The sequence below is a fragment of the Coregonus lavaretus genome (genome assembly GCF_964263955.1).
Source record: "Coregonus lavaretus genome assembly, contig: HAP1_SCAFFOLD_3947, whole genome shotgun sequence".
Taxonomy (NCBI): Eukaryota; Metazoa; Chordata; class Actinopteri; order Salmoniformes; family Salmonidae; genus Coregonus; species Coregonus lavaretus.
In genome coordinates this window covers 1-22,268 of record NW_028156748.1, presented here as the reverse complement: position 1 = coordinate 22,268, position 22,268 = coordinate 1, and the positions used below count along the sequence as shown (strand labels likewise).

The following is a 22,268-nucleotide window of genomic DNA, read 5'->3' as shown; positions in this document are numbered from 1 at the left end:
CTGGTAATGAAAATGTAATGGATATGGTTTGGAGGCGAAATTGATGTCAATTTACCATAAAACAAGTCATCTTATAGCATCAGGTGAAAGGAGGTTTTCAAGAGGACAACAATTGTCTTCCGACAGGTGGAGTCTACGTGATGCTCAGTGCAGACGGATTCGTCACGCTATCTGACGGTAAACAATGGAGGCCAACAGTATCAGGAATGTTTTTTAATGATCGGAAGTTACCATTTTGTAAAAATCCAGTAACATTTTACTGAATGAGGATAAAATCATAATACTGTAATGTGACACACAACCACCTAGAAAAGCATTGGTCAAGGTGCTATGGAAAGCGAAGTGGAAATACTGTTATGTAGTTTTGATCATACAGTTTAGTCATTAACACTGTCTGGTTGAGTTCCACAAGGGAGGAGCGAAAACCCGCAGACACTCCGCCCTCCGTGGAATGAGTTTGACACGTGCATTACGGCATAATTGACATGAATGGGGATGCCCGTTCAACTCATTCTAATTCTATGTACACATCTACATTATTTTGCTCCACTGGACCCGGAGAGGCTGAAACATCTCAGTGGCTCAGTTGGTGTTTGCAACTTCAGAATCGTAGGTTTGATTCCCGCTGGGGCCACCCATACAAAAAATGTATGCACGCACTACTGTAAGTCGCGTTGGATAAAATCGTCTGCTATTTTATTGGTAGCAGTCACACTTTCACACGCATTCTGAATCAGCCTCCTGACACACATACGTTATCACTTTTCTCTCATTCAGTTTCACTTTGTTCTACAGTTTTGTTCGCCCTGAAAGCCATCTCCACTCCCCCCCCAACAAAAACACAAACCAAGGACTCTATTGAATCCGTAGTGCTGAAGAGCCGCTTTATAGCGCGATTGACAATTTAAAGGCAATGTTCCCGCGGTCGCGAAGACTACATTCGCTGCAAACTGTATGTCGGCTCAATCGGAAATTACCTTAACATTTTAGAAACGGATTTTCTGCGATAACTTGGCTATACAGATTGAATCCAGGTCCAAAAATAACAAACACTGCACATAGAGAGTAGGATTAAAAACGTCTTATTTACAGCTGCATACAGTGTAAGGGACAGGGCAGTCTGATTGTCTGTCTCTGACTTCATTCCTCTCTACAGTCCTGTCTCCAGTGTCTTCGAAGTTACTCCTCCCTCCTGACAGTGCTATAACAGGAGTATTTTTCTTCAATTGTTTTTAGTCCATCTTTCTTCTTCCTCTTCATCGTTGTGTGGAGAAAATGGCCGAGATGCAGAAGGAGCCTATCAGCAACTTGGTTGTCAGTTCTAGTCAACCTGCTGATCCTCAGAGAAGGATGAGGGTGCCCTTAGAAACTGAACTAAGGTCAGATTTTACATTTCCCCTATTTTGAGGCGGGTAAGTTGGTCCTAGACCTGTACCTAAGGGGAACCTCTAGCCGGAGCTGTAGCTCTCTCCTGGATGGCGTCCAGGCTGCGTCGGGGGCGGGTCGCCTCTCCTGTCACGCCCTTACTAAGGTTAGAGGTCATGGCAGCATGGTGTACCTGCTTCATGTTCTCCTGCACCTCCGTCTTAGCCCGTTTCAGAAGGTCTGCCTGCCCCTGAGAGTGGGAGAAGGGGGAGGAGAGAGAGGGGTTTGTCGGTGTTGGCTAATGTGGAAACAGACTGGCAAAGTTCTGTGGTATGTGGTTGTCTTTGGTCTGCTGTGAGTGTGTGTGAGTGTGTAGATTCACCTTCAGTATGGTGATGTTCCAGCTGAAACTTTCCACAGCTCTGGTGACCTTACGACCTTTAAGCCCCTCCTTCACTGCAATGGACTGCAACATCTCATGGAACTCCATGGCTAGGGGAAGACACGCACACTTATTAGCAATATCAAAATGTTGAACCTTTCCCTCTTTGTCAACCTCTCCAGGTCTTAACTAAGTCCCAAGGCCGGCTCAGGTCTGTGGTTTGGTGGTGTCTGGTATTTGTGATTGAACGATCAAGTCTTAACCAGTCTATTACACAACACAGAGAAAGGTAGAGATTTAAGAGATCTGAATGCAAGAATAAGAAAGCGCGTTGTAGACAAGTGCATTGTTTTTTGACTTTTAAAAGGTAGTTTACGGTTGAGCCGACATCTACAGTGTTTACTGTGGATGCAATCTCCGCAAACCAATGCAATCTCTGCATTGTCCACAGTAAAATGAGCTTGTCTACAATGTGCCGTTGGTTTAATCCTGGCCTGAATTAAAGAGAGATAGATATGGAAAGAGAACAAGAGAGATTGAAGAGTGACAGGCAGACTCCTTGTCCTCTCTTCCCTCTGGCCAGATTGAGTACATGAGGTGTGTCTGGCCCGGGACACTGTCACACTCTGTCACCATCTCCCTGGAGACTAAGACGTGGGTTAACCAGAGCATGTGCTGTAAGCTCTCCTAACCTGCTACAAAAAGTCCCTTCCGTCCGTAGCTGTATACCATCTAGTCAAAACCACCGATAATGTGAGGAGACTTTTAAACACAGCATCCTGAGCAACACCACACAACCAACACAGACCTGAATGCAACTCAATATATTTTACTTCAATTTTCTCACACACAAACACACACACCTGAAAACAACTCACGAACTTCAACATTCACTAGTACACAACTACACAGAATCTCACATCTACACACACACCACGTTGGCTGCCTGCCTGCCAGTGCAGCTGCTAGGCGACGTGAGTCTTGAGTGCCAGGACATTCCGTTGTGTGTGTGCATGTGGGAAACGTTCCATTTCCCTGTGTAACCGAGCGGAACCGACAGAACAGAGAGAGTGAGAGAACATCAGCATGGGCCAGAACTCTGCCCAAACATCCAAATCATCATCCAAATTATTCCATCCCAAAAAGTATGGCCCAGCACATCACTGGGGCCGAGCTCCCGGCCATCTATACTTGGCAGTGTCAGAGGAAGGCCCAAAAAATTGTCAGACTCCAGCCATCCAAGCCATAGACTGTTCTCTCTGCTACCACACAGCAAGTGGTACCAATGCACCAACTCTGGAACCAACAGGACAATTGAACAGCTTCTACCCCCAAGCCATGACACTGCTAAACAAGACATCTAAATAGCTAATAAAATGGCTATCCGGACTACCTGCATTGATCCTTTCTTCCACTAACTCTCTTGCACGGACTCTCCACACATTCACACATACTTACACCCCAACACACACACACACACACACACACACACTACATACATGCATACGGATACCACACACGCTGCTGCTACTGTCTATTATCTATCCCGTTGCCTAGTCACTTTACCACTACCTACAGTATATGTACATATTGTATCTACCTCAATGACCTCATACCCTGCACATGGACTCGGTACTGGTCCTCCCTGTATATAGCCATGTTATTACCTGGTCCTCCCTGTATATAGCCATGGTATTACCTGGTCCTCCCTGTATATAGCCATGTTATTACCTGGTCCTCCCTGTATATAGCCATGTTATTACCTGGTCCTCCCTGTATATAGCCATGTTATTACCTGGTCCTCCCTGTATATAGCCATGGTATTACCTGGTCCTCCCTGTATATAGCCATGTTATTACCTGGTCCTCCCTGTATATAGCCATGGTATTACCTGGTCCTCCCTGTATATAGCCATGTTATTACCTGGTCCTCCCTGTATATAGCCATGGTATTACCTGGTCCTCCCTGTATATAGCCATGTTATTACCTGGTCCTCCCTGTATATAGCCATGGTATTACCTGGTCCTCCCTGTATATAGCCATGTTATTACCTGGTCCTCCCTGTATATAGCCATGTTATTACCTGGTCCTCCCTGTATATAGCCATGTTATTACCTGGTCCTCCCTGTATATAGCCATGGTATTACCTGGTCCTCCCTGTATATAGCCATGTTATTACCTGGTCCTCCCTGTATATAGCCATGGTATTACCTGGTCCTCCCTGTATATAGCCATGTTATTACCTGGTCCTCCCTGTATATAGCCATGTTATTACCTGGTCCTCCCTGTATATAGCCATGTTATTACCTGGTCCTCCCTGTATATAGCCATGTTATTACCTGGTACTCCCTGTATATAGCCATGGTATTTTTACTCTTTATTGTTATTCACTGTGTATTTATTCCTCATGTCACTATTTCTATTTTTTTACTCTGCATTGTTGGAAAAGGACCCGTAAGTAAGCGTTTCACTGTTAGTCTACGCCTATTGTTTACGAAGCATGCGACAAATAACATTTTATTCTATTTGACACAAACACACATTTTAATTTCTGATATTTATCCAGGAATAAATGGTGGAACTCAGGCAACCTGAGATAAAATCTCTGAGAGGAGACTGGGGGCAGACTCTGGGCTGTTTAGCCATATCTATATAATCACTCAATTTATCATTTATCAAGCTCGTTATCTCTCCTCTAGCTATTAAGCCATTCATATCTCACTCTCTCTCCCGGCCTATATCTACAGAGCCTTCAGAAAGTATTCACACCCTTTGAATTTTTCCACATTTAGTTGTGTTACAAAGTGGGATTAAAATGGATGTCATTTTTTGTCAACGATCTACACAAAATACTCTCTAATACCAAAGTGGAAGAAAAATGCGAACATTTTGTAAAAATTTATGGAAAATAAAACATATCTTCATTAGATAAGTATTTTTCTACACCTGGATTTTTCCACATTTTCCCATTATTCTTTTCAAAATTCTTCAAACTCTGTCAAATTGGTTGTTGATCATTGCTAGACACCATTTCCAGGTCTTGCAGTATATTTTCAAGCAGATTTAAGTCAAAACTGTAACTCGGCCACTCAGGAACATTCACTGTCTTCTTGGTAAGCAACTCCAGTGTAGATTTGGCTTTGTGTTGTAGGTTATTGTCCTGCTGAAAGGTGAATTCCGTCCGTAGCTCAGGGATGTAGCTCAGTTGGTAGAGCATGGTTCATGGTTGTGGGTTCGTTTCCCACGGGGGGCCAGTATAATAAATAAATATGTATGCACTCACTAACTGTAAGTCGCTCTGGATAAGAGCGTCAGCTAAATGACTAAAATGTAAATGAATTAATCTCCCAGTGTCTGGTGGAAAGCAGACTGAACCAGGTTTTCCTCTAGGATTTTGCCTGTGCTTAGCTCCATTCCATTTCTTTTTTTATCCTGAAAAAAAAACATTCCTTAACTATTACAAACATACCCATAACATGATGCAGCCACCACTATGCTTGAAAATATGGAGAGTGGTACTCAGTAATGTGTTGTATTGGATTTGCCCCAAACATAACACTTTGTATTCAGGACAACAAGTTAATTGCTTTGCCACATTTATTGCAGTATTACTGCCTTGTTGTAAACAGGATGCATGTTTTGGAATATTTGTTATTAGTATTGTAGAGTAACTACAATGTTGTTGGTCCATCCTCAGTTTTCTCCTATCACAGCCATTAAACTCTGTAACTGTTTTAAAGTCACCATTGGCCTCATGGTGAAATCCCTGAGCGGTTTCCTTCTTCTACGGCAGGGGTGTCAAACTCATTTTAGCTCAGGGGCCACATGGAGGAAAATCTATTCCCAAGTGGGCCGGACCGGAAAAATCATGGTATATATAACTTAAAAACAACAACTTCAGATTGTTTTCTTTGTTTTAATACGATCAACATACAACATAAAGCTGGAGCCTGAGGACAGTGTGTCCAAAATAGTACAAGCACAACATCACTATTAATCATAAAACACGTCAAGTTTATTTGAAAATTCTAAAGAAAAAGAACACACAAACACACAATGCCTCAGTGATTAACAGAACTGTTTCACAGATCACAGAACTATATCAGGGTGTCATTTCTCAGGCAGAAATGTAGATAAAAATAATGAAATCCTGTTCCCCAAACAAGTGCAAGAACCACAGAGTCAAGAATAGGTTAAATATACAAATAAAATCAATTAAAAACAATAGCACATCAACATAAAAACATATAAACATAAAGCTGGAGCCTGAGGACAGTGTCCAAAAGCACAACATCACTATTAATCATAAAACACCTCGTTATTTGAAAGTTCTGAGGACAAAGAACACACAAACACACAATGCCTCAGTGATTAACAGAACTGTTTCACAGATCACAGAACTATATCAGGGTGTCATTTCTCAGGCAGAAATGTAGATAAAAATAATGAAATCCTGTTCCCCAAACAAGTGCAAGAACCACAGAGTCAAGAATAGGTTAAATATACAAATAAAATAAAATAAATTAAAAACAATAGCACATCAACATATAAACATAAATCTGAAAGCGTTGCTCAAACTCCCGTAACAGTCCCGTTATTTTATCTTTGAACCGCTTGAACCGTCTGCCACATGTTGGGTCGCGCACACATTTTTCAGACAGGGGAAGTGAGCTGCATCACCACCGGCAAGTTGCGTCTCCCACAATGACAGCTTCAACTTGAAAGAACGTATGCTGTCATAATACTGCGTGACAACTTTGTTGCGCCCTTGCAGCTGTTTGTTCAAGTTATTCAGGTGCTCTGTAACATCCACCATAAATGCAAGGTCCTGCATCCATTCTGCGGAATGAAATTCTAACACTGGTTATCAATTTCTTCTCGTAAATCAAAGAAACGCCTCAGCACAGCACCTCGGCTTAACCATCTTACCTCAGTGCCTCCTGGTGCAAAATACAGTGAAAAGTCAAAAAATCACGTCCTCCATTTGCAGATTACACTTTCTCTCTGAACTTTGTCACAACGCCTGCTTTTTTCCCGATCATTGAGGGCGCACCATCTGTAGCCAGGCTGACAGCGCGGGACCAGTCCACTCCGACCCTGTCCAGCGCGCCGACGAGTGCGGTAAAAATATCAGCTGCTGTCGTTGTATCTGTCATCGGCACCAACTCCACGAACTCCTCGGTGACGGTCAATGTGTCATCAACTCCGCGGATGAAAATGGCCAGTTGTGCAACATCTGTAATGTCCGTGCTTTCATCAATTGCAACTGAAAACGCAATAAATGACTTTACTTTTTGCTTCAACTGGCTGTCCAAATCCACTGAAAGATCGGAAATCCTGTCTGCAACTGTGTTTCTTGTCAGGCCGATATTTGCAAAAGCCTGCCGCTTTTCAGGGCACACAATCTCCGCTGCCTTCATCATGCATGTTTTTACAAATTCACCCTCACTAAATGGTTTTGAAGCCACTGCGATTTCATTAGCAATGAGGTAGCTAGCTTTCACTGCAGCGTCACTGATGTCTCGGCTGTGAGTAAACACAGACTGCTGTTTCTTCAGACCCGCCAACAGTTCATTCACCTTCTCTCATCTCCGCTGTCCTTGAAAGTTGTCATATTTGTCGGCATGAAGACTCACATAGTGGCGACGAAGGTTATATTCTTTCAGCACTGCAACATGCTCTGAACACACCAAACATACAGCTTTCCCATTCAATTCCGTGAATAAAAGGATGACCATTTTTCTTGGAACACTCTGCACTCTGCGTCCACTTTTCTCTTTTTTGACAGAGACATATTGGGGCAATGAGGGTGCCAAAGCACATAATGTTAAAAGTAGAAGCCGTAATAAATATTGCGGGCAAAACAAAGTAGCTCATTGGCTGCACGTGCTTGACCTACTTGCTCTGCCCCGGTATAAACAGTTTGCTTGCTTAACACAATTGCTATTGCGCCATCCAGTGGACGCAATTGGAACAGCAGTTTATTTTATTGAAAAATTGCAGCGCATTTTTATACTTTCCAATTTTAAATTTTTTTTTTAATTCTTTTAAATCATCTCGCGGGCCGGATTAAACCCGTTTGCGGGCCTGATCCGGCCCGCGGGCCGGACGTTTGACACCCCTGCTCTACGGCAACAGCATTAGGAAGGACACCATTAGGAAGGACACCTGTATCTTTGTAGTGACTGGGTGTATTGATACACCATCCAAAGTGTAATTAATAACTTCATCATGTTCAAAGGGATATTCAATGTCTGCTTTAAAAATAAATAAAAATCTATCAAAAATCATGTTAAACACTATTATTGCACACAGAGTGAGTCCATGAAACTTATGTGACATGTTAAGCACATTTTTGCTCCTGAACTTATTTAGGCTTGCCATAACAATGGGGTTGAATACTTATTGACTTAAGACATTTCAGCTTTTCATTTTTAATTCATTCGGAAAAAATTGAAAAACATAATTCCACTTTGACATTATGGGGTATATTGTGTGTAGGCCAGTGACACAAAATCTCAATTTAATCCATTTTAAATTCAGGCTGTAACACAACAAAATGTATACACTGTATACAGTGCATTCGGAAAGTATTCAGACCCCTTGACTTTTTCCACATTTTGTTACATTACAGCCTTATTCTAAAATTGATTAAAAAAAAAAAAATTATCCTCATCAATCTACACACAATACCCCATAATGACAAAGAAAAACACGCTTTTTAGAAATCATTGCAAATGTATATACATATATTTTATTTTATAAAATATCACATTCACATAAGTATTCAGACACTTTACTCAGTACTTTGTTGAAGCACCTTTGGCAGTGATTACAGCCTTGAGTCTTCTTGGGTATACGCTACAAGCTTGGCACACCAGTATTTAGGGAGTTTCTCCCATTCTTCTCTGCAGATCCTCTCAAGCTCTGTCAGGTTGGATGGGGAGCGTCGCTGCACAGCTATTTTCAGGTCTCTCCGGAGATGTTTGGTCAGGTTCAAGTCCAGGCTCTGGCTGGGCGACTTAGGGACATTCAGAGACTTGTCCCAAAGCCACTCCTGAGTTGTCTTGGCTGTGTGCTTAGGGTCATTGTCCTGTTGGAAGGTGAACCTTTACCCCAGTCTGAGGTCCTGAGCGCTCTGGAGCAGGTTTAATCAAGGAGCTCTCTGTACTTTGCTCTGTTCATCTTTTCAACCCTGCCACTGAAAAACATCCCCACAGCATGAGGCTGCCACCACCATGCTTCACCGTAGGGATGGTGGCAGGGTTCCTCCAGACATGACGCTTGGCATTCAGGCAAAATAGTTCAATCTTGGTTTCATCAGACCAGAGAATCTTGTTTCTCATGGTCTGAGAGTCCTTTAAGTGTATTTTGGCAAACTCCAAGTAGGCGTGTGCCTTTTACATTTACATTTTAGTCATTTAGCAGACGCTCTTATCCAGAGCGACTTACATTTAGTGAGTGCATACATTTTCATACTGCCCCCCCGTGGGAATCGAACCCACAACCCTGGCGTTGCAAAACGCCATGCTCTACCAACTGAGCTACACGGGACCATACTGAGGAGTGGCTTCCTTCTGGCCACACTATCATAAAGACCTGATTGGTGGAGTGCTGCAGAGACGGTTGTCCTTCTGGAAGGTTCTCCCATCTCCACAGAGGAACTCGGGAGGTCTGTCAGAGTGACCATCAGGTTCTTGGTCACTTCCCTGACCAAGGCCCTTCTCTTCTGATTACTCCGATTGGCTGGGCGGCCAGCTCTAGGAAGAGTCTTGGTAGTTCCAAAGTTCTTCCATTTAAGAATGATGGAGGCCACAGTGTTCTTGTGGACCTTCAATGCTGCAGACATTGTTTGGTACCCTTCCCCAGATCTGTGCCTCGACACAATCCTGTCTCAGAGCTCTACTGGCAATTCCTTCGACCTCATGGCTTGGTTTTTGCTCTGACATGCACTGTCAACTGTGGGACCTTACATAGACAGGTGTGTGCTTTTCCAAATCATGTCTAATCAATTTAATTTACCACAGGTGGACTCCAATCAAGTTGTAGAAACATCTCAAGGATGTTAAATGAGCGCCTGAGCTCAATTTCGAGTCCCAAAGCAAAGGGTCTGAATACGTATGTAAATAAGGTATTTCTGTTTTTATTTTAATAAATGTGTAAACATTTCTAAAAACCTGTTTTCACTTTGTCATTATGGGGTATTATGTGTAGATTGATGAGGATTTTATTTATTTAATCAATTTTAGAATAAGGCTGTAATGTAACAAAATGTGGAAAAAGGGAAGGGGTCGGAATACGTTCCGAATGCACTGTATATCTTTCTATCTGTCTCTCGCTCTCTCTAGGGCTATATTTATATATTGACCCAGACCCAGACATCTCAAACCAACATCCTCTACTCTCCTCAGATTCTACCTTTTCATCTGCCAATCAATCACCATCTCCTGGCAACCACGGAACACTCACTGTTTATCACCGTGGCGACGACCGCCTGGCCAAGTTGTCAGCCTTCCCTTGATGCCCAGCAAGCAGAGTCGCCGCATGGTAAACAAACCTTGCTCCGCCAAGTTACCCCAAGAGCCTGATCTAAGGTCAATTTTGCATTTCCATCCCTATTGGTTAAGGATGGGATTTGGAGAGGACAAACTGATTCTAGATTTATGCCTAAGACCATATTGACCTGTACTCCGAGCTTATGTCAACACAAACTACATCAATCAAGAGCTCAGTCAATAAACAAACTCATCTAATAATAACATATGGACAAATCTGCCTCAGAGCCAGGATGAAAATAGTTCCTGTCATGGATGAAGTAGAGACATGGGGTGCATTCCAAATGGCCCATAGGGCTCTGGTCAAAAGTAGTGCACTATATAGGGAATAGGGTGCCATTTGGGACATAGTCATGGAAGTCTCAGCCGACTTTAGGCTTCAGGCTTTTATTGATGAGGTCTCAGCTGGAGAGTCGGTTGGCAGGGCCTGTAGGCAAGTCTTTCTCACGACTACTGGGCTGTTGAAATGGAGTCAGATCACTGAAGGAAAACATCCTGCTCTCTAACTAGCCCTAGCCAACTCCAATTTCCTCACAGTTGATGTTGCTTTGAGTCACGTGATGAGGCCTGCCTCTCTCGCTCAGTTCAATTCAATTCAACTTAAGGGCTTTATTGGCATGGGAAACATATGTTAACATTGCCAAAGCATGTCAAATAGATAATAAACAAAAGTGAAATAAACAATACCAAAATTAACAGTAAACATTACACTCACAAAAGTTCCAAAAGAATAAAATACATTTCAAATGTCATTTATGTCTAAATACAGTGTTGCAACAATGTGCAAATAGTTAAAGTAGAAAAGGGAAAATAAATCAACATAAATATGGGTTGTATTTACAATGGTGTCTGTTCTTCACTGGTTGCCCTTTTCTTGTGGCAACAGGTCACAAATCTTGTTGCTGCGATGGCACACTGTTGTATTTCACCCAATAGTTATGGGAGTTTATCAAAATTGGGTTTGTTTTCAAATTCTTTGTGGGTCTGTGTAATCTGAGGGAAATATATGTCTCTAATATGGTCATACATTTGGCAGGAGGTTAGGAAGTGCAGCTCAGTTTCCACCTCATTTTGTGGGCAGTGTGCACATAGCCTGTCTTCTATTGAGAGCCAGGTCTGCCTATGGCGGCCTTTCTCAATAGCAAGGCTATGCTCACTGAGTCTGTACATAGTCAAAGCTTTCCTTAAGTTTGGGTCAGTCACAGTGGTCAGGTATTCTGCCACTGTATACTCTCTGTTTAGGGCCAAATAGCATTTTAGTTTGCTCTGTTTATTTGTTAATTCTTTCCAATGTGCCAAGTAATTGTCTGTTTGTTTTCTCATGATTTGGTTGGGTCTAATTGTGTTGCTGTCCTGGGGCTCTGTGAACAGAGCCCCACGACAAGCATGCTTAGGGGACTTTTCTCCAGGTTCATCTCTCTATAGGTGATGTCTTTGTTATGGAAGGTTTGGTGGTTTTCGGTGGTTGTAGAATTGAACAGCTCTTTTCTGGATTTTGATAATTAGCGGGAATCTGCCTAATTCTGCTCTGCATGCATTATTTGGTGTTTTACGTTGTACACAGGATATTTTTGCAGAATTCTGCATGCAGAGTCTCAATTTGGTGTTTGTCCAATTTTGTGAATTCTTGGTTGGTGAGCGGACCCCACAACCATAAAGGGCAATGGGTTCTATAACTGATTCAAGTATTTTTTAGCCAGCTCCTAATTGGTATGTCGAATTTTATGTTCCTTTTGATAGCATAGAAGGCCCTTCTTGCCTTGTCTCTCAGATCGTTCACAGCTTTGTGGAAGTTACCTGTGGCGCTGATGTGTAGGCAGAGGTATGTATAGTTTTTTGTGTGCTCTAGGGCAACGGTGTCTAGATGGAATTTGTTTTGTGGTCCTGGCAACTGGACCTTTTTTGGAACACCATTACTTTTGTCTTACTGAGATTTACTGTCAGGGCCCATGTCTGACAGAATCTGTGCAGAAGATATAGGTGCTGCTGTAGGCCCTCCTTGGTTGGTGACAGAAGCACCAGATCATCAGCAAACAGTAGACATTTGACTTCAGATTCTAGTAGGGTGAGGCCGGGTACTGCAGACTGTTCTAGTGCCCTCGCCAATTCGTTGATATATATGTTGAAGAGGGTGGGGCTTAAACTGCAACCCTGCGGCCCTGTGGAAAGAAATGTGTGTGTTCTTTGCCAATTTTAACCGCACACTTGTTGTTTGTGTATATGGATTTTATAATGTCGTATGTTTTTCCCCCAACACCACTTTCCATCAATTTGTATAGCAGACCCTCATTCCAAATTGAGTCAAAAGCTTTTTTGAAATCAACAAAGCATGAGAAGACTTTGCCTTTGTTTTGTTTTGTTTGTTTGTCAATTAAGGTGTGTAGGGTGAATACGTGGTCTGTCGTACAGTAGTTTGGTAAAAAGCCAATTTGACATTTGCTCAGTACATTGTTTTCACTGAGGAAATGAACTAGTCTGCTGTTAATGATAATGCAGAGGATTTTCCCAAGGTTACTGTTGATGCATACGTATCCCACGGTAGTTATTGGGGTCAAATTTGTCTACACTTTTGTGGATTGGGGTGACCAGTCCTTGTTTCCAAATATTGGGGAAGATGCCAGAGCTAAGGATGATGTTAAAGAGTTTAAGAATTGCCAATTGGAATTTGTGGTCTGTATATTTTATCATTTCTGTCACGATCGTCGACAGATGAAGCGGACCAAGGCGCAGCGTGATAAGCGTACATTCTTTATTTGTACTTAACACACGAACCAAAACAATAAACAAAACGATACGTGAAGCCCTAGGTTATACACAAAACCCTACGGAACAAGATCCCACAAAATAGGAAAAAAAAGCAGGAACAGACCGGGCTGACGACGCGCACCACAGGCTTGGTGCGAGGGACAGGAACAGGCCGGACCGGGCTGGCGACGCGCACCACAGGCTTGGTGCGAGGGACAGGAACAGGCCGGACCGGGCTGGCGACGCGCACCACAGGCTTGGTGGGGGGAGCAGGAACAGGCCGGACCGGGCTGGCGACGCGCATCACAGGCTTGGTGCGAGGGACAGGAACAGGCCGGACCGGGCTGGCGACGCGCACCACAGGCTTGGTGCGGGGAGCAGGAACAGGCCGGACCGGGCTGGCGACGCGCACCACAGGCTTGGTGGGGGGAGCAGGAACAGGCCGGACCGGGCTGACGACGCGCACCACAGGCTTGGTGCGAGGGACAGGAACAGGCCGGGCTGGACTGTGGAGACGGACTGGAGGTCTGGAGCGGAGAGCTGACACAACCCGTCCTGGCTGAATGCCTATTTCCACACAATTTGTGTGAGGCATCAGCACAGGACGTACAGGGCTGTGCACTCGTACTGGCACTACAGCACGTGGCACTGGCGCAGGATATCCGGGACCGAGGCGGTGTACTGGAGGCCACGAGCGTTGAGCCGGCACACTCTGTCCTGGCTGCATGCCCACCTTAGCACGACACGTGCGTGGTGCTAGCACAGGACGTACAGGACTGTGCCGGAACACTAGCGGCACAGTACGTGGCTCCGCATAACACGGAACCTGCCCAGTCTCACGCTGCCTAGCCTGAGTACGGGGAGTTGGCTCTGCTCTACCTCCAGGCTCCGCCAACCACCCTTCCAGCCCCCCAAACCTGGTGGCCTCCTCTCCTAGTCCGCCGATTCGTCCTGTAGCTGACTCCAGCAGCCCCGTCGTCTACGGCGTGTGCCCCCCCAAAAAATGTCTTGGGGTTGCCTCTCGCGTGTCCGTCGTCGGCACGGTTGGCGCCGTTTCTCCTCTCCTGCCTGGGCATTTACTTTTGCCCATGGCCCTATGCCCGCGAATATGTCCTCCCAAGACCACCATTCGCCCACCTGGGACATCGCCAACTTCTCCTCCTGGGCACGCTGCTTGGTCCTCTGGTGGTGGGATCTTCTGTCACGATCGTCGACAGATGAAGCGGACCAAGGCGCAGCGTGATAAGCGTACATTCTTTATTTGTACTTAACACACACGAACCAAAACAATAAACCAAACGATACGTGAAGTCCTAGGTTATACACAAAACCCTACGGAACAAGATCCCACAAAATACTAGTGCCAAACAGGCTGCCTAAGTATGGTCCCCAATCAGAGACAACGAGCTACAGCTGTCTCTGATTGGGAACCACCCTGGCCAACATAGATATAAACGATCTAGAACAAAAGCATCGAAAATGTAACAGAAACTCCACACCCTGGCTCAATATTTAAGAGTCCCCCGAGCCAGGGCGTGACAATTTTCATTTCAACCCCACAGGCCTTTTTGGGTTGGAGGGTTTGTATTTTGTCCTGTAGTTCATTCAATGTAATTGGAGAATCCAGTGGGTTCTGGTAGTCTTTAATAGTTGATTCTAAGATTTGCATTTGATCATGTATATTTTTTTGCTGTTTGTTCTTTGTTATAGGGCCAAAAAGATTGGAGAAGTGGTTTACCCAAACATCTCAGTTTTGGATAGATAGCTCTTCGTGTTGTTGTTTGTTTAGGGTTTTCCAATTGTGGTTAGAGTCTATGGATTCTTCAGTTACATTGAGCTGATTTCTGACATGCTGTTCCTTCTTTTTCCATAGTGTATTTCTGTATTGTTTTAGTGATTCACCATTCACCATAGGCTCAGGTTTTCTGGGTCTCTATGTTTTTGGTTGGATAGGTTTCTCAATTTCTTTCTTAGGTTTTTGCATTCTTCGTCAAACCATTTGTCATTGTTGTTACTTTTCTTTGGTTTTCTGTTAAAGATTTTTAGATTTGATAGGGAAGCTGAGAGGTTAAATATACGGTTTAGGTTTTCTACTGCCATGTTTCCACCTTCACTATTACAGTGGAACGTTTTGTCCAGGAAGTTGTCAAAAAGGGATTGAATTTGTTGTTGCGTAGTTGTTTTTTGGTAGGTTGACACTACTTTCCTTCCATCTATCGCATTTCTTAATATTATTCAGTTCCTTTGGCTTTGATGCCTCATGATTGAGTATTGCTCTGTTCAAGTAGCCTGTGATTTTGCTGTGGTCTGATAGGGGTGTCAGTGGGCTGACTGTGAACACTCTGAGAGACTCTGGGTTGAGGTCGGTGATAAAGTAGTCTATAGTACTACTGCCAAGAGATGAGATGAGCTATAGGTGTACCTACCATAGGAGTCCCCTCCAAGCCTACCATTGACCATGTACATACCCAGCGTGCGACAGAGCTACGTAGTTGTGTCTCGGGGAGCATATGGGGGAGGGAATCTCTCTCTCTCTCTCTCTCTCTCTCTCTCTCACCTGTTGTCTGTATCTGTAGGATCCTGTCGTAGACTCCGTCTGACAGCTCAATCACTGCTCTGCTCGCCTGGATCATCTGTAGACAGTGTACACAAGATCAGTCTCGAAAACAATCACTTTTAAATTAAATCAGTAATCAATTTAAAACCTGTCATCACACATCTTACTGTCATCACACATCCCTCCGTCATCACACATCTCACCGTCATCACACATCTTACATAAAAACATCACTGTAACATAACCCCAGACGACCCCACAACTATCTGACCAATGGATTGTTTAATTAAAACCACAGCTATCTGACCAGTGGATTGTTTAATTTAAACCACAGCTACAGTGTGGAGAACAAATATTTGATACACTGCCGATTTTGCAGGTTTTCCTACTTACAAAGCATGTAGAGGTCTGTAATTTTTTTCATAGGTACACTTCAACTGTAAGAGACGGTTGAAATCCAGAAAATCACATTGTATGATTTTTAAGTAATTAATTTGCATTTTATTGCATGACATAAGTATTTGATACATCAGAAAAGCAGAACTTAATATTTGGTACAGAAACCTTTGTTTGCAATTACAGAGATCATACGTTTCCTGTAGGTCTTGACCAGGTTTGCACACACTGCAGCAGGGATTTTGGCCCACTCCTCCATACAGACCTTCTCCAGATCCTTCAGGTTTCGGGGCTGTCGCTGGGCAATACAGACTTTCAGCTCCCTCCAAAGATATTCTATTGGATTCAGGTCTGGAGACTGGCTAGGCCACTCCAGGACCTTGAGATGCTTCTTACAGAGCCACTCCTTTGTTGCCCTGGCTGTGTGTTTCGGGTCGTTGTCATGCTGGAAGACCCAGCCACGACCCATCTTCAATGCTCTTACTGAGGGAAGGAGGTTGTTGGCCAAGATCTCGCGATACATGGCCCCATCCATCCTCCCCTCAATACGGTGCAGTTGTCCTGTTCCCTTTGCAGAAAAGCATCCCCAAAGAATTATGTTTCCACCTCCATGCTTCACGGTTGGGATGGTGTTCTTGGGGTTGTACTCATCCTTCTTCTTCCTCCAAACACGGCGAGTGGAGTTTAGACCAAAAAGCTATATTTTTGTCTCATCAGACCACATGACCTTCTCCCATTCCTCCTCTGGATCATCCAGATGGTCATTGGCAAAATTCAGACGGGCCTGGACATGCGCTGGCTTGAGCAGGGGGACCTTGCGTGCGCTGCAGGATTTTAATCCATGACGGCGTAGTGTGTTACTAATGGTTTTCTTTGAGACTGTGGTCCCAGCTCTCTTCAGGTCATTGACCAGGTCCTGTCCTGTAGTTCTGGGCTGATCCCTCACCTTCCTCATGATCATTGATGCCCCACAAGGTGAGAACTTGCATGGAACCCCAGACCGAGGGTGATTGACCGTCATCTTGAACTTCTTCCATTTTCTAATAATTGCGCCAACAGTTGTTGCCTTCTCACCAAGCTGCTTGCCTATTGTCCTGTAGCCCATCCCAGCCTTGTGCAGGTCTACAATGTTATCCCTGATGTCCTTACACAGCTCTCTGGTCTTGGCCATTGTGGAGAGGTTGGAGTCTGTTTGATTGAGTGTGTGGACAGGTGTCTTTTATACAGGTAACGAGTTCAAACAGGTGCAGTTAATACAGGTAATGAGTGGAGAACAGGAGGGCTTCTTAAAGAAAAACTAACAGGTCTGTGAGAGCCGGAATTCTTACTGGTTGGTAGGTGATCAAATACTTATGTCATGCAATAAAATGCAAATTAATTACTTAAAAATCATACAATGTGATTTTCTGGATTTTTGTTTTAGATTCCGTCTCTCACAGTTGAAGTATACCTATGATAAAAATGACAGACCTCTACATGCTTTGTAAGTAGGAAAACCTGCAAAATCGGCAGTGTATCAAATACTTGTTCTCCCCACTGTATCTGACCAGTGGACTGTTTAATTAAAACGACAGCTATCTGACCAGTGGATTGTTTAATTTAAACCAAAGCTATCTGACCAGTGGATTGTTTAATTTAAACCACAGCTATCTGACCAGTGGATTGTTTCATTTAAACCACAGCTATCTGACTGGTGGATTGTTTAATCTAACCTGCACAACTATTCTCAACCGAAACCCAAAGCGCTACATACTGTAAATAAAATGTAAAGGATTGATTAATTGATTGATCCTCACCGTTTCGAAGGTGGAGACTACCCTGCGTAGGACGTCCGGCAGGGGCCCCTGGGGCTCCATGGAAGGGTACTGCTCCCTCAGCTCAAACAGCATCAGGGGGTCCCCGTCGGCCCCCACCACACGGGACCCCAGGGCCAATACACACTGCATGAGGTTAGCCACCGCTGACACCCCACACAACTCCCTGAACACTGCCACCGAGTTCTACAGGGACAGAGAGAGATACAGAGGGTCGGGGGGGGGGGGGGGGGTTATGCAACACACACACACATCTATATAAAAACACACAGTATTGTACAGCTAACCTTGTGGGGGGACACAGTTCAGTCCCATTCAAAATCCTATTTTCCCTATCCCCTGACCCTAAACCTTACCCTAACCCTAACCCATACTCTTACCCTAACCCAAAAACCTAACCCTAGCTCCTAACCCTAACACTAACCCTAGCTCCTAACCCTATCCCTAACTCCTAACCCTAACCGTTAACGTAATTCTAACCCTAACACTAATTCTAACCTTAACCCTAAACCCCCTAGAAATAGCGTTTGACCTCATGGGGACTAACAAAATGTGCCACTAGAGATCCTGGTTCGTATCCAGGCCATGTCGAAGCCGGCCGCGACCAGGAGAACCATGGGGGCGGCGCACAATTGGCCCAGCGTCGTCCAGGGTAGGGGAGGGAATGGCCGGCAGGGATGTAGCTCAGTTGGTAGAGCATGGCGTTTGCAACGCCAGGGTTGTGGGTTCGATTCCCACGGGGGGCCAGTATAAAAAAATAATGTATGCACTCACTAACTGTAAGTCGCTCTGGTAAAGAGCGTCTGCTAAATGACTAAAATGTAAATGTAATCCCCTACTAAGTGATTAGTTGCTGAGGGTTTAATCGTGGATCAAACTGTGACATGGTTTCCTGGGATACCATCACTGAGAACATCTGATTGAATTAGAGAAGCTTTATTGGGAGATGGTGAAAGTGACAATCACAAATTGACCGTATCACTGCCACACTATTAAATTAATGTTTATTGCGGTCATTGAACTGCTAAAATCTAAATGTAAACAGTTTTATTTAAGAACACAGGTTAGCGTTTTTCATCATGAATGTTGTTCTGGGGGCAGCTCTGCAGAGTGGTCACTAGATTTTAAACATAGCCCTAACCTTAACACTAACCTTAACCACACTGCTAACCCTAATGCCAAACCCTAACATTAAATTAAGACCAAAAATCACATTAATTTTTACAATTTCGCTAATTTTGACTTAGCTGCTGGCCCATCTAGCGGAAATCACTCAGCTTTGCCCCCAGGGCAGGATTTATGACAATAAACGTCAACCTGCTTTAACAACTGACACTGACAGAGAAGCTGTTCTAATCTCTTCATGATGTCATAGTGCTTGCCTTCAGTGTTTACTTCTGTTTAGGTGTGTGTGTGTTTGAGAGAGAGTGTGTGTGTGTTCCCTGTCTCTTTGTATTAGTGTCATAGCATGAATCCCAGTCATCTCCAGCCTAAACAGATCAGAGGTCCTCAACATCACTTAGACAGCCAGACTAAATGCTTACAGGGACAATCACCTTACCATCAGTTTACCATAACCATAACCTGTCAGTCTAAAGCAGAACTTCATAGATCAGGCTAACTAGCCAGTTTAGATGCAGTAAACAATCTCTCACTGGTTCTGTGTTGTCCACCGCCACTCAGTCTGAACCTGTTGATGTCTCTGGAGGAATGACCATGTCAGCCATCTTTATCTCGGAGTCATAACTTAGTGATCACTGAGATTGAACCCTCCATGGGTTGGGTTAATCTACCATAAATTGACATGGCTATTCTGAGTTAGACATCATCCATTGTGAATACAGGTATACAGGCATTTCAGTCCTTCAATGTGAAAATTGTGATTGATAAATGACTGTTTATCCTCTCCTTCTCACCTGCATGTTCTCCCGCAGGTCCGTGGCCTCCTTTAGTGGCGGGGTGGCCATTTTGAAAACCTCGTCCACGGCTTTGATCCCCAGGTCCCGGAGTGCAGCGTACTCCCTCCCTCGCTTCGCCTTCCGCACAGACAGCCCACGCTTGTAGGGCTTGCCCCCTCCTCTCCTGTTGGTGAGGGCCACATGGACGAACAGCCGGGCGTACGGGAGATCCTCTCCCGTCAGAGACTGTAACGGTACGTGCCGGTAGCCTGGCTGTAGGCACTCCAGTGGAATGGTGTACTGACCTGTGGTAAAACAGAGGGGATTACAAATGATGTACAGGAGTGTTAGACAATGAAATTACCTTGAGAAGATAGTGAATGTTCACTCACTAACTGCTACCAAGTGTTCTTTATCTTAGCTAGTGATACTTGCTAGTAAGCTAGCAATAACCTTCATATGGCTGAAAGGTTGTTGTAGTATCATTAGTTGGCTTCAGACAACAAGTTCAACCAAAAGCAGACTGGACACCGGACTAGCAGTCAGTGCAGAGCTGACCTTCACCCTCCTTCCACTACTGACCTATGAACTCGTCCCCTATGAATTCATCGTCCAGCACCACGAAGCGCACCATGGCCAGCTCGGGCAGGTTGATCTGGAACTCAAAGCTCTCCTCAAAGATGGGGTTGTCTCCGTTCTGCATCACTGTGCGGGTGCGGCGCTCGGCGCAGTCGGCAGGGATACCATGGATCTCCACGTAGACATACGGGTCCACCACGTCTCCTTTAGCTCCAGAACCCCTCGGACGGGGAAGGTTCTGACCACTGATCACCTGCATGGATGGATCCATTTATTGATTGAATGATTGTCTGTTTGTTTGATTGAAATGTTCACACACCTTATTTTAATGCAAGTGTACTGAATAACTGAAACAATACCATTCAACCATTAAAATAAGTGTACTGAATAACTGAAACAATACCATTCAACCACTAAGATAAGTGTACTGAATAACTGAAACAATACCATTCAACCACTAAGATAAGTGTACTGAATAACTGAAACAATACCATTCAACCATTAAAGTAAGTGTACTGAATAACTGAAACAATACCATTCAACCACTAAAATAAGTGTACTGAATAACTGAAACAATACCATTCAACCATTACAGTAAGTGTACTGAATAACTGAAACAATACCATTCAACCACTAAAATAAGTGTACTGAATAACTGAAACAATACCATTCAACCACTAAGATAAGTGTACTGAATAACTGAAACAATACCATTCAACCATTAAAGTAAGTGTACTGAATAACTGAAACAATACCATTCAACCACTAAAATAAGTGTACTGAATAACTTAACCAATACCATTCAACCACTAAGATAAGTGTAATGAATAACTGAAACAATACCATTCAACCACTAAAATAAGTGTACTGAATAACTGAAACAATACCATTCAACCATTAAGAGAAGTGTACTGAATAACTGAAACAATACCATTTAACAATTGAGAAGTGTACTGAATAACTGAAACAATACCATTCAACCATTAAGAGAAGTGTACTGAATAACTTAACCAATACCATTAAGAGAAGTGTAATGACTAACTTAAACAATACCATTCAACCATTAAGGAGCCAACAAGCCAGGAAGTGATTAGGAGCCTCTATTACACAGATATAAATAAACACCACTGTTGTCTATCTACTACCCACTCACCTTAACATGGAGCAGCTGAGGGGACACACCCGGCACAGAGTCTCTCGTATCGGCGCTGAAATACGACACTTCCTGTCGCATGATGGCGGGTCGCAGCACGTACCCACTATTCCCGTTCTGGCGGAACCAGGCGATGTTAAGGTCCATCATCAATCCAGGCGTCTGGTAGTTCAAAGCCACAATCTGGCAACCGCACTTCCACAGGTCCTGTGGGTTCATGTTGCTGGAGTCGATGCGCATGGCGCTGGGGTAGACCCGCGACAGGAAGCGCTTGTTGTAGTTGACAAAGTCTCCCGGCCGCTCGCTGGCGCAGCGCACAGCCAGGGTCTCGTTGAACGAGCAGAGCTCCCAGGGTTTCTGGGTAGAGAACGACGTCTGGAAGTCTGTGAAGCGTACCGACTTGCACAGAGTCACCAAGTCAGAGAGCTCCTTTAGGAGCTGGAACCGTTTAGGGGTAGGAGGAGGGGTCAGAGTTTTCATGCTACTAGTACCACCACCCCCACCACCTTTCTGCCCTTCCTCCCCCCCTCCTTCTCCTCCTCCTCCACTGTTACCAGCCTTCATTCTCTGGCACATCTCCGCCCCCTCATCTTCGTCAGACACGTCCCCCTCCGTCCCCCCGCACCCCTCCTCCAACTTCTGCCCCTTCAGCAGGATCTTGCCCCTCAGGGCATTGGGCGAGGGCAGGTACCCCTCCCCTTCCCCGAGGGGCTCTGTGTACAACCTCTCCCCCAGTATCCTCCTCAGGTGCTGGAGCATGACACTCTGCTGGCAGGGGGAGCAGTGGTTCTCCACGCACAGGATCAGTGGATACTCCGAAGCCT

At 44.5% G+C, this 22,268-nt stretch overlaps 1 protein-coding gene across 1 annotated transcript; it reads right to left on the bottom strand.

Annotated features, from left to right (window-relative positions):
• Nucleotides 1–198: 198 nt before the first annotated feature.
• LOC311126016 (inactive phospholipase C-like protein 2) lies at nt 199–22,262 on the bottom strand. The gene is made up of 7 exons (XM_084200046.1): nt 21,445–22,262; nt 20,295–20,544; nt 19,731–20,017; nt 17,797–18,000; nt 15,605–15,680; nt 1,748–1,857; nt 199–1,615 (listed from the first exon to the last, which is right to left on the bottom strand). The coding sequence occupies exons 1-7, from the start codon at nt 22,201–22,203 to the stop codon at nt 1,436–1,438; spliced, it is 1,866 nt and encodes a 621-aa protein (XP_084056172.1). The 5' UTR covers nt 22,204–22,262; the 3' UTR covers nt 199–1,435.
• Between the last annotated feature and the right edge of the window lie 6 nt (nt 22,263–22,268).

Bases quoted from the DNA above. Each gene is read 5' to 3' on its own strand.
- LOC311126016 (XM_084200046.1), bottom strand. From the start codon at position 22,203: ATGCTCCAGCACCTGAGGAGGATACTGGGGGAGAGGTTGTACACAGAG. The intron at 1,858-15,604 runs GTGAGAGAGAGA...GTCTTCCCCTAG, and splicing joins CCTACAGATACAGACAACAG to CCATGGAGTTCCATGAGATG. The intron at 1,616-1,747 runs GTGAATCTACAC...TCCCACTCTCAG, and splicing joins GGAACATCACCATACTGAAG to GGGCAGGCAGACCTTCTGAA.